Below are 13,551 nucleotides of genomic sequence, written 5' to 3'. Positions count from 1 at the left end.
CCCCTATTTCAGTAACACTTGCTCATAAGTTACCCGTTAGCGCTTAATTTATGATTACTTAATATATTATTTAAGCGTTAATTAAGCGTTAATTAAGCATTAATTCATCATGAATTCCTTGTAATTGATGTATTAAGTGACTTTGCTTAACTAATGATTAACTAATGATGTTAATTAATGATGAATTACAAGGACCTCATGATGAATTAATGCCTAATTAATGCTTAATTAACGTTTAATTAACGCTTAGCGCTTGAATAATGTATTAAGTAATCATAAATGCAGTGTTAATTACGGGTACCTTATGTGAAAGTATTACCATTATTTAATTCTTTCCTCTGCTGGGGGTGGCTTTCCCACCTGGGACTTGAACCCACAGGCTCAAGGTTTGCAGATTATGAGTAGCCTCTTGAGACAGTCTTGACTGAGAGTTTTCAATGTCTCCTCTCTAGATCTTAACACAAAACTCAATTGGGAGTTCTCGCAGTTAAATATTCTGTACTTTCACATAAGTACAGTAGCTTGGTCAGTCTCAACATTTTCATTACACATATATTGAGTTGTTTTACTTATTAGGCCACCAGACTAACCAGAAGGAAATGTCTACTTGTGTTTTCTTTGAGTAAACAGAGAACATTCCTGACAGCCTAGGGTGACATTCCTCCAAGACACGGAACAATATGGAGTGAGACTGTACCTGGAATGCTAACCTAATTTACAGAACACTGACGTTGGCCTGACGTGACCTGCACCCCGTGTTGCCAGATTCTGTGACAGAAACAAGCAACCAGGTCTAGGAAAACCAGCCCAAAAGAAGCGACTTTGGGCCACATGAGCACTTTAACATATACATGTGAGCTTGTAGATCTGCTATTTTCAAATAAAATATTGCGGGGAAGTTATAATAAGCAGATCGGGCCACCCTGCCTGCACCGCTCTCCCTTTACCTAGAGTATATCCCGTCTTTATCCTTGAGTCACCCAGAACCCACAGACAGACAGTTGGATGGCCTGCCCGTGACACTGTGACCTCTGTCCCCCTCTCTCTGCCGTCCCCCGGCTCTCGTGCTGACAGTAAGTGTGCCGGTGACGAGAGAAGATCAATAGCCGCGTGTCCGTGCGGGACAGATGACTCAGCCTCGTAGATTGGGCACACGGTGCTCTTGGAACCCGGAAGCACCGGTCGATCTGTCCTTGTTTAGCCCGTTATCAATCTCATTTATTTGGCATCAAACCCCAAATGGGAATGTGTCTGTGGTTTGGCGACCAGGTGGGACACATAATCCCATTTATTATCACTATGTGCTGAGAATCATACAGTATCTACTGTACACCGCATACAGGTGTATGTGTCGGCCTGAGAACACCTGAGAGACCCCAATTACCAGAGAGGGAGAGGGAGAGGGAGGATAGGTCCAGGACTTCTTTTCTTAGCTGACGTCTTGAGTCTAGTCCTGGCAAGCAGTACCTTTCAACCGTCTCAAACTTCACTACCACGTCTGTACCGGACATTTACTTTGGGGAGATCCTTGACCTCACACAGGATGGTCATCTATTCCTCCACAACCTGTCCCTCATCACCTGTAAGTCAAACTGTCAGTCGTTTGACACGTTCTGGGAACCCATTAGGGGGGGAAAAACGAATGGGTTTAGAAGTAAAAAATATTGAACATTGTACAGTACTTGAGTAAATATACTTAGTAACTTTCCACTACTGTGTTCAGCCCAAAATGTGGTGTTCATGTATGTTGACCATGATACTGACATGATACTGACCATGATACTGACCATGATACTGACATGATACTGACCATGATACTGACCATGATACTGACATGATACTGACCATGATACTGACCATGATACTGACATGATACTGACATGATACTGACCATGATACTGACATGATACTGACCATGATACTGACATGATACTGACATGATACTGACCATGATACTGACATGATACTGACCATGATACTGACCATGATACTGACATGATACTACTGACATGGTACTGACATGATACTGACATGATACTGACCATGATACTGACATGATACTGACATGATACTGACCATGATACTGACATGATACTGACCATGATACTGACATGATACTGACCATGATACTGACCATGATACTGACATGATACTGACCATGATACTGACCATGATACTGACCTGATACTGACCATGATACTGACCATGATACTGACCATGATAGTGACATGATACTGACCATGATAGTGACATGATACTGACCATGATACTGACCATGACACTGACCATGATAGTGACATGATACTGACCATGATACTGACCATGACACTGACCATGATACTGACCATGATACTGACCATGATACTGACCATGATACTGACATGATACTGACCATGATACTGACCATGATACTGACATGATACTGACATGATACTGACCATGATACTGACCATGACACTGACCATGATACTGACCATGATAGTGACATGATACTGACCATGATAGTGACATGATACTGACCATGATACTGACCATGATACTGACCATGTTCAAAGCACTTACGCCTTTTGTACTCTACTAAGGTTTTCACTTACGCCTTTAGGTTTTCAGCCTTTATTTCAAAAAGTTTAAATCACACTGCCCATATTCTTTTACCATCTGATAGGGCTCATAGAGACCTTTAAAATGATGACATAAAAGTCATTTTCGCCAAATATGTCACATGAGTGGTTTGCGCCTCAGTGCTTAAACTTCAAAGGTCCAAAAAATGCAACAGAGGTAACATACTGTACATACAGCACAGAGACTGGTAGCACACAGCATTTACAGACTGCCTCTCTCAATCTCTCTGTCACTCTTACACTCTATTTCTCTATGTTCTTTGCAGTTGTTTCTTGTGCCCTACCCCTACGCTGCCTTCTGATTTAAACACACACACAGACGCACACGCACACACACACACACACACACACACACACACACACACACACACACACACACACACACACACACACACACACACACACACACACACACACACACACACACACACACACAGCTTCCCTGCTGCAGTCTGCCTCCACCTAATGACAGGGTGTAGAAAGCCAGAGAGAGCAGGGAGGGTAGAGTGTATTTCTGACATACCAGGGACTTGGACCACAAGGTCAGCCAGGAGGAGGAACTCTGCCAATATCAGGGGGCGTGCTGGACGCGTTAGGTTGACCATCAAAAGAGCAAACATTCCCCATCAGCCGCCATGTTTAGAATAGCTTGAGAGGTGAATGTAACTGAATCATGAGGGCTTGAATTTGAGGCTTGAAGTTTAAAGGGTTCGTTCTTTTCCTTCTGCGACTGATTGTTGCTGAAGGTCATGGGTGGGTACAGGGTGAGTACAGTGTGTGTGTGTGTGTGTGTATGTGTGTGTGTGTGTGTGTGTGTGTGTGTGTGTGTGTGTGTGTGTGTGTGTGTGTGTGTGTGTGTGTGTGTGTGTGTGTGTGTGTGTGTGTGTTTATGTGTGTCGGGTGGTAGGGGCGTAGTGCTTTCTATTAACGAAAGGCCTGTTTGTGGTGTCTCAGTGCGATCGGTCTTGGCACTGTTGTTTTTTAAATATACATATATATACCCAGGGGCATTTCTTCAAAGGTGCCCACTTAAAAAGAACCACTGAGCACAGTGCACAACTTTGACGTAATGACAGACAGATGAGGGTCTTTCCAGTGCTGTTGGGCTCCGCAGGCTCAGACATGGACAACCACGTGGGTGGGGGATCCAAACACAGCTGCTAGAGTAGGGAGTTCCAGTGGGGCATTTACAGATGTGTATTGTGTTTCCGTAGGCCACAACCCAAGCTATGTCCTTGTCTACTACAGTAACTATGGAAAAAGAGGATTCATGTGTTGCTGTATGTGCTGGGTGTAGCGTGTTATGGTATAGATATGATAGTGGTAGTGCAGTAGTTCTCAAGCTTTTTTGGGCCAGTGCCCCCTATCCTATACCCAGGTCCCTTACCAACCCCACACCCACTTAAAAATGTCAGTATCATGGTCAGTATCATGTCAGTATCATATCAGAATCATGGTCAGTATCATGTCAGTGTCATGGTCAGTATCATGGTCAGTATCATGTCAGTATCATGGTCAGTATCATGTCAGTATCATGTCAGAATCATGGTCAGTATCATGTCAGTGTCATGGTCAGTATCATGTCAGTATCATGGTCAGTATCATGGTCAGTATCATGTCAGTATCATGTCAGAATCATGGTCAGTATCATGTCAGTGTCATGGTCAGTATCATGTCAGTATCATGTCAGAATCATGGTCAGTATCATGTCAGTGTCATGGTCAGTATCATGTCAGTATCATGGTCAGTATCATGGTCAGTATCATGTCAGTGTCATGGTCAGTATCATGTCAGTGTCATGGTCAGTATCATGTCAGTATCATGTCAGTATCATGTCGGAATCATGGTCAGTATCATGGTCAGTATCATGTCAGTGTCATGGTCAGTATCATGTCAGTATCATGTCAGTGTCATGGTCAGTATCATGGTCAGTATCATGGTCAGTATCATGGTCAGTATCATGGTCAGTATCATGTCAGTATCATGGTCAGTATCATGTCAGTATCATGGTCAGTATCATGGTCAGTATCATGTCAGTGTCATGGTCAGTATCATGGTCAGTATCATGTCAGTGTCATGTCAGTATCATGGTCAGTATCATGTCAGTATCATGGTCAGTATCATGTCAGTATCATGGTCAGTATCATGTCAGTATCATGGTCAGTATCATGTCAGTATCATGGTCAGTATCATGTCAGTGTCATGGTCAGTATCATGTCAGTATCATGGTCAGTATCATGTCAGTATCATGGTCAGTATCATGTCACATGATACTGACACAATGGGGGGCTGTCAGACCCTGTCTAAATGCCAACAACGTGTTGCATCGTTGTTGGTTTATAAATGTGTTTGTTTTTTTCGGCAAGCAACACCGTCGCACAGCGGAGTATGAATTAGGCTTTAGTAGCCTTTCCAGACATGCCGTCATCTGTACAAACCCCATTCAACACTTAACACATCTAGCCAATCTTCTATCGTCATCCCAATAAAAAACGTGCATCTACTGTACACACAATTCAGAAACCATGCCTCATTTGACTGCAGAGTTAATGAAAAAGTCTAGGATGAAATGAAGAAAATGTGCTTGAATACCTGTATATTAAACTGCTGCCCCCCCCCCCCCCCCTCCCCCATCCCCAAGAGCACCTCAGCCCCCATTTACTGCCTCCGTTGAGAAACGCTAGTGTAGTGTGTGTGTGTGTGTGTGTGTGTGTGTGTGTGTGTGTGTGTGTGTGTGTGCAGTCTACCAAACTCAGTCTGACATTGACACAGAACAACTGCGGAGACATTTGGAATTTGAGTTTCTGCTGCATTTTATTGTGAAAACATCTGACAGAATGAACCATGGATCACACCACAAGATCAAAAATCTTCTCCCACAGATGATATATATATATACTGAACATGTATATACGTATATCGTCGAATATTAATGTTTTTGGGTGAATTTGGTGAAAAAACGAACTGAAACAAAAACAGAATGGCTGGGGGGGGGGGGGGTCCCATGAGGATAGAGAGAAATGGAGAGTTTTGGTGTGTTGCCATGGTAATAGCAATACGTATTGGGTGGTTGCAAATAAATAAATAAATAGGTGGAGCCTGTTTGAACGAGGGTCTCACTGCTCTAAGGCAGAACGGGTACAGTACAGAGCGAGTTCATGAGCACACACACGCACACACACGCACACGGACACGCACACGCACGCACACACACACACACACACACACACACACACACACACACACACCATAGACCCTGCATTTGAATAGGTACTACATATATACATAGTAGATATACAGTATACAGTATATATATATATATATACTATATATATAGAGAGAGAGAATATATATAATTGTTGATGTAAAGCGTCATTGGGTCTCTTGAAAGGCGCAATATAAATTATTATTATTATTATTATTATTATTATTATTATATTAAACGCTCTCATGAGGCACTCCAGTACAGCCAACAGCAGAAAACGCTGTTCCTGGTATATCATTAACAGAATAGTCAACCCCAACTCGAAACATCACCAGCCATCAAAATCACACGCACGTGCACACGCACACACACACACACACACACACACACACACACACACACACACACACACACACACACACACACACACACACACACACACACACACACACACACACACACACACACACACACACACACACACACACACACACACACACACACACACACACACACACACACAGTACAGTATGCAGCACACATATAGAGTATCTGGCGATAGATGAAACAACTGAGACCGGTACAGTAGGGAAATGGGAGGCTTTGTGACCCGTGGTTTTGGAAGGACGTACAAGCGTTTGAAGCAACACAGATCCACATTTAAAAAAAAGCTTTTAGGCCGTCTGAAGGCCCTTCTCTTCACCACACCTCCTGGTGCAGTCACACAAAGGGCCTGCAGGTGCTTCACGGTGTGTGTGTGTGTGTGTGTGTGTGTGTGTGTGTGTGTGTGTGTGTGTGTGTGTGTGTGTGTGTGTGTGTGTGTGTGTGTGTGTGTGTGTGTGTGTGTGTGTGTGTGTGTGTGTGTGTGTGTGTGTGTGTGTGTGTGTGTGTGTGTGTACACAGTATATGTGATATAGATAAGGAAGAGGCCCAGGTGACATAACAGTAAAGTGCTCGGAACAGGAGAGTAGAGTGAGAAGGCACTCTGAACATTTCAGTGGCTCCGCGGTGTCCAGGCTGAAAGGCACAGGGGATGGAGTGCCATAAAGCCTAATTTAAGGGGCCATCCACACCAAGAGGAGATGAGAACTGTAACGATGACTATAACGATAATGATGTGAGCAATCCACACTGGTGAGCGATAACGTTCCGTAAAAACAGCGGCGCCAAGCACACACTGCACGCTCTAGCTGTGTTAGAGGCCCCACAATGGATATCGATGAGCTGTTACGGCCGTTACTCCGTAGACACATCATTCATACTTTGGTGGTCCGAGGTGAACCCAAATGCATTCCAGATGTCCTTCCTCTTCATAGTGTCTTTACAGACACTGTCTGAACAAAAAAAAACACCCATCTCTCAGCAATGTCATCAGCTGAACATGAGTGATGTGTTCAATTCGGATAGATTGTGACTGGCAGCCAGTGTTTCTATCATTCATGAAATCGCTCTTCATTATAGTTATGGTGTGGACTCCAGCATTTTATATTCATTCCATTATTTATAGTCATCGTTCTTAGTGTGGAGAGCCCTTTTATACTCCGTCGTCCTGGGGAAGGGGGGGTGCTCAATTTAGAGTAGATGCATGTTTCACGCATGCAAGATTTGTGAGAAAGGGGGTCTTTAATATTTATTTTTGCATTAAAAAGGGGTTTTAATATTTTCAGTAATACAGTTTTGTAAGAAAGCTGGGGAATCAAATATGATTTATGTTTTACTTTTATATAATGTACTTTACCCCAGAAGGCACTGGCGAACCGTAAAGCTTGACTACTGACTTGTTCCAAGTCTATGAATGGACAATTAACATTTTGGCTCAGAGACACAGTTTGGAACCATTCATATTTTTTTGACAGAAAGGTGGCATTAAATGTCCAGCATTAAAAAGGGAGCATTACAAAATCTGGGCATTAGAAAAAGGGTGGCATTAAGTCTTGTCAGCCCCCAAAAATGCGGACGTCTGTGTCCCAGCATGCATCTATCCCAAAATAGTAACACCCTCCCCTCCCCGGGGAACTAATTATCTGGTGAAATTAATTGTTTCTCCCTTGAAAATCAGTTAACTACGGCAAGCGACGCGGTTGTACGACGAAAGTATAATTTATAATTTAGGCTTCCGTGTTGCATTTATGCGTATGTGAGGCCACAAGAGAAATACATAGAAATACGATGGGACCATCTGAGCAGGGTCTAAAAACATCACCCATTCAGCAATCCCAGCTCCATAATATGACACATAATAAAGATCAACCGTCAATGTTGTCTATGTCTATACTGTACAAATGGCATGGCATGGCAGTGGACCTGTGTTAATGGTTATTGCAGGAGCTGTAACAGAACAACACAGAAAAACATCATAGAAAAAAAACGTAATCCAAAACATACATTGTGGAGAGGGAAGGAAAGCAGAGTTTAACAGCATTCCTGGCTTTGTCTCTCTGTACTGATGAGCGTGAGATATGACCAGTGGTGGAGAGTAAATAAGTACATGTACTCAAGTACTGCACTTGAGTACGATTTTGAGGTATCTTTAGAAAAGGAGTATTTCCAATTTTCAGTACTTTTACTTCTACTCAAATAATTGCACTTTTGCGCCACTACAATTATTTGAAAACTTGAGTTACTTTGCAGAAATAAATTATTACATTATAAAACATACATTAACCACTTTAGCCCAATTTTATACCCAGGCCATTTGAAGATAAACGATCTACAAGCTCACAACGCATCGCAAGAGCTTGTAGATCTGCTAAGTGACATTTTCAACACAGACCTTTTACTTTTTACATTGTGGTATTGCTACTTTTACTTCAGTAAAATATCAGAGTACTTCTTCCACCACTGTTTATATCCAAAGGAACCTTCTGCGTTTGTGACAAAAAAACTAAATTGCGGGATGACCCTTGCAGTTATACTGTTTTAAGTGAGTAAATAGACAGCTCTTGCTCTGACAACCATGCATTCTAACACTATGTGTTATGTAAAGTCAAGTGTTGATCTTCACATTAAGGCTTAAATATATAATGCATAATGTATAAAAACAAATATCATAATGAGCCATTCCTGCTCTCAAAGAACAGTAAAAAAAACAAACAACCTGTGGATGTGTTTGTCTGCCCAGATGACTTCCTGTAAGCCAAAGTGTAAATATGTAATTCTGTCCAATAATAGACGTCGTTGGAAAAACAACATAAATATACCCGTTCACTCCACTTGTATATAAATACTTTTACAGCATACGACAACTGAGCATCCAGTGGAACTGGATTTATTGATATTGTCTGCAGCAGACAGTGGAAGTTTAAGAATAGGGACAAAAAGTGGGTTGAAATACGGTCAGTCTTTCCACAGCTGCGACAAACAGCTGTGCCGTGGGCTTGTACCAGCTCTGTTTGTTTAAGAAGCCTGCACTGTAAAGTCCTGAGCGTTAATTTAAACTCTGAGAGTGTGCAGTTAAATTAACACTCAAGGTTTTGTAGCGTTTGCCCCTTTCCTGCAGGGACAGGGATGGAACGGTTGACACCGACCTCCCCAAAAAAAGGCATTTCCACTTCGGGGCGGGGGGGTAATTGTGAGCCACTTGTGGAGAGAGGGGAAGGGAGAGAAGAAAAAAGGGCCTCCGTAATAGTTTGTTTGCTTGCCGAGAGACCATTTGTGTACGGCGCCCCGTCATCCATTTTGAGAGGCTTAAATGAGCAGTTTACGCTTGGGCTTAATCAGCGTGTGAAATGAAAGAGGCGTCCCTTGCTACGTGTGCCTCACCCTGCGACCGCTGAGTCAGCAAACGATGCTGCGTGGCATCAACATTGGCACGGGTTTAGGTGCTGCTGGCTAAGTGTGTCGGTTCGCGCGCTCACGCGCGAGCGAGTGGCGTTTATTATGCATTTAAACTCGGGAGGTGGTGGCGCTTATTTAAGAATGTGCCCATTGTTTCCTTCAGGAGGAGGAGGACGACGACTGGGGCTTGGGATGGAAGCCAAGTCAGTAGCCTGCTCCCTTTATTAGACCCAGATGTGTATATGTGGGACACAAACACGGTTCTCTCATTATGATTCTCCATGCACACTCACACAGTACACAGACCTGCACGCATGTGTATGCACACATGCGCGCACACACATACATACTGTACACTCACAGGCACAGGCACACGCACACGCACACGCACGCACACCACACACACACACACACACACGCGCACACACACACACACACACACACACACACACACACACACACACACACACACACACACACACACACACACTAGTGCTTCAAAGGCTAAAAGCTGTCACTAGCATGTCTGTTAAAACAGAACCTCGCCTGAACTTCTCCTGACAGGCAGGGTGGGAGAGAGGGGATATGAAAATACGTAAACGAGTTATTATTCAAATTCTGCTGTCACTTCTTCCTCCTCAACAGTCAAGTGCCATAAAGAGCCACTCCATTCCCAATAAAAAAGCCTCCTTGACGACTTTGTAGTCGGAATTGTTGAGAAAGTACAAAGGACTTGTTTTTAAAATGATGACTCTCTCTCTCTCTCTCAGTTTTTACAATGAGTTAGGGCTGGTGTTGATCTGTGTCCTCACTAACACGCCCTAGCAATTCACACGAAACCGCTCGTAATCCCATGTGCAGTGTCACGCTCAATGCACTTATTAGCTCCGACGTCGCTGCCACGGGTGACATTATCCTGCCACTGTGGCGTGGGAAGTGGTGCGTTGATACCCTTGATACAGTATACACTTCACTTGGCTAACTTTTTCCCATGTTGTAGCAGAGAGCAGGGACTATTCCCATGGATATTATGCTGAACAGCAAAGATGTGGGTTGAGCATAAACGCTGTCGCTATCTGTGTGGTTTCACAGACATTTTGGCACCAAACTGTTAACAAAAGGCAAGGGGAAACAACGTAGATAAATCCCAGAGCTCGCACAGAGAGACAAAAGCCACACACTGAAATGTCTTGTACGCCCTTCACAAAATGAAGAGAAGTGAAGATGTTAAGCGTTGATAGTTGTGCAAGCCGAGAACAAAAGGTTTGACATGATAAACAAAACTCAAAAACATTTTAAAACCTACTATCAGCCCAGGGGAAAACAAATATTAAACCTTTCTCTTTCTTTCTTTTAACTCAACAATGCAAATTAAATAATATTTTGTTATTGCTGCTCGCAGCAATGTTTCATAAGACAACAAAAGTGAAAAACAAAAGAAAAGCATGAAAATAAAAAATCTTAATTTACTAAAAGACATGTTTGGTCGTCTGAGCAGGGGATTTATGGGCGTGGCCCCAGGTGTGTCCACTAAAGTCCAATGTTTGGGGGGGGGGGGGCTGGGCGGGGTTATGAGATCCTGTCCCTTTAACCCTTTCACAACCACACAGGCCGTCTTTTCGTTTTCCTGCCTCAGTTCATTCAGTGGGATGGCCCGGAGGCCTGCCATTTGCATCTGGTGTTCCCGTTCATATCACGGGCGCATCCTGTACCTTTTCCGACCGCTTCCTGCGGCCTAACGTATTAAGGGTGCTTGGGGGGGGGGGGGGGGGGGTCACATGTGAAGAATCGGGGTCTCCATGTGTGTCACTGATGCGGTGGAAGTATCCTAAATGACACAAGACAAGAGGTACCTCCTTCTTTCAGTCCCCTCTGCCGACACTGCAGCGACCAAGGCCTGCTTCTTTGAAACTGTTGGCTTAAGGCCACACCGCCGCCGCTCACCGCCGCAGAGGTCGTTTGAGTCAAGTCAATGGCCAGCTAGGTACCCTTGCGGTGGCAATGAGCCAGCTTACCTCTAAAATGCATGAATCCAATGCAAGCGAGGGTGACAGGGCGCCGTCGAAACACGCACCCTGGTGCTGCGTGGTGAAGGACATTAAATGTGTTTTACAATTTGACGGAATGTCTCTATTGAACCGGGGCAGGGGGGAGATAAGCTCAGCTCCCGCGATGCTTTGGGGGTCAGGGCACGTGCGAGGCCGCTGTTTGCTTTGCGGAATCTGAAGCAGCCTAATTTTTCAGCAGTTCAATTAAATATGGAGGGAGCGACCTAGACTCTCTTTGAGAATCCCTCTGCGTGTCTGCCCTCCTGGAGCCTCTGCACACCACCAATACCTCCGTTCCCCACATGCTTATAGACACTCCCACTTGCTATCTACAGATCCAATCAGTGCTCTCCTTCTATCACCCCGACACCCGAAATCCGACTTCAATCACACATCATCTTTCCTTCCGTCCTTCACCCTTTGGTCACGTGTCCAATTCCCGACCCCACCCCTGCAAGGAACGACGACAGTTTTTTTTAATGTTTTTTCAGATCAAGTTTACTTCCGGAAAACAATTCCTCTTCTCTCCGCGAACAAAGGCGGCGGCCATGCCCCGGAGTCCTGGCCCTGTTCCCCCCGGGCCTCCGTTAGTCCAGCCGGAGGTAGCCGGGCGTGGAGTAGTTGAACATGAGGAAGTCCAGCTTGTAGAGCTGGTACAGCTGGGTCTGCTGCTGGGCGCTGATGTTGCTGAAGAACTGCGCCGTCATGGTGTCCGTGGTGCGGGTGGACTTGGCGTAGCTGGGGAAGCGCAGCGCGTCCCCGACGCCGATCAGGCGCAGGACGAAGTTGGCGTCCTCCTCCAGCGTCTCGTACTTGCCCACCAGGTCGTAGTGGACGTGGCACGGGTGGCACAGCTGGTAGACCGTCTGCCAGTGCTCGTTGAGCGGGCCGTCGCGCTGCGTGGCCGGGTCCACCAGGTACTCGGCGAACTCGCGGAACTTGACGTCGGCGCCGCTGAGCAGGGCGTCCTGCGTGGCGTTCTTGCGGTAGCGCCGGACGATGCGCGTGCCAAAGCGCTTGTGGAAGGACGAGTTGTACTTGAGCGTGAACTTGTTGCGGTAGGCGGAGACCAGCCTCTCGAAGGGGTCGCGGACAAACAGGAACTTGAGGTAGTTCTTCAGGCGGTGGTTGATCTCGGCGATGCTGTACTGGTTGAGCGTCTTCAGGTTGGACGGGATGTGGGCCTCGTTGGACGGGATCTCCATGGGGTCACTGTGGGGGGACAGGGGGAGGGGGACAGTGAGCGATGTGATCGTTACACAGGACGGCTATTCAAAAGAACAGGAATTGTACTCAGCAACGAGGGGATTTTACAATGCATAACTCGTTGCTAAATCGGCTTGCATTTTGCATAATCAGATACATTTCCATCTTCCAGGTTTGTACTGAATCAACTTAAAAGCAGAGAATGACAGAAAAAAATGGAACACTCAAATCTCACAATGAGCTAAAAGAGTCAGGTGTGATGATAATAATGACAGCGACATGATGGAAACATAATGCGGGTGTAGCTTAGACTAGTAGAGTGTGGTAATCAGATGTGGTAATACATGTCGAAGTGTCCATGAGCAAGACACTTAACCCCTCACAGCCCCCCCCCCCCCTCCGAGCACTCATCGTGACCGTCTGAGCAGCCATCAGAAACGGAGTTTCAGCATTTTAACTGTATTATCACTATTCTAGAGGGGAAAAAGGAGTGGACCAAGTACAGTGCTGAGTATTAGTTTACTATCATGTATAGAGGGTTTAACCTCTGGAAACCCAGCGTCCATATTCTGGGCGGAACATTAGGCAAAAATAGCTACAAGCTCACAATGATCGGCTATTTAGAGAGTAAAACCTAAAACCTAAAAAAGGCTAGAGTAAAACCTCCCTTCAGACAATGCAGCAGCATAGATAA

At 45.0% G+C, this 13,551-nt stretch overlaps 2 protein-coding genes across 3 annotated transcripts in view; both read right to left on the bottom strand.

The window, feature by feature from the left end:
- Positions 1-13,551, bottom strand: part of LOC308079258 (thioredoxin reductase 1, cytoplasmic-like) — a 105,661-nt gene that overhangs the window by 5,313 nt on the left and 86,797 nt on the right. The gene's annotated exons all lie outside the window — the stretch shown is intronic.
- chst11 (carbohydrate (chondroitin 4) sulfotransferase 11) overlaps positions 5,423-13,551 on the bottom strand; it is an 82,876-nt gene continuing 74,747 nt past the window's right edge. For both annotated transcript variants that reach the window (XM_080420634.1, XM_080420635.1), the window contains exon 4: positions 5,423-12,863. In XM_080420634.1, coding sequence (XP_080276760.1) covers positions 12,239-12,863 — 625 coding nt within the window. In that variant the 3' untranslated portion in view covers positions 5,423-12,238. The remainder of the gene's footprint in view (positions 12,864-13,551) is intronic.

This window comes from Gymnoscopelus braueri (genome assembly GCF_963280865.1).
Source record: "Gymnoscopelus braueri genome assembly, chromosome: 23".
NCBI lineage: Eukaryota > Metazoa > Chordata > Actinopteri > Myctophiformes > Myctophidae > Gymnoscopelus > Gymnoscopelus braueri.
Note: the sequence above shows the minus strand (reverse complement) of the source record. Positions and strands in the feature narration are given on the sequence as shown.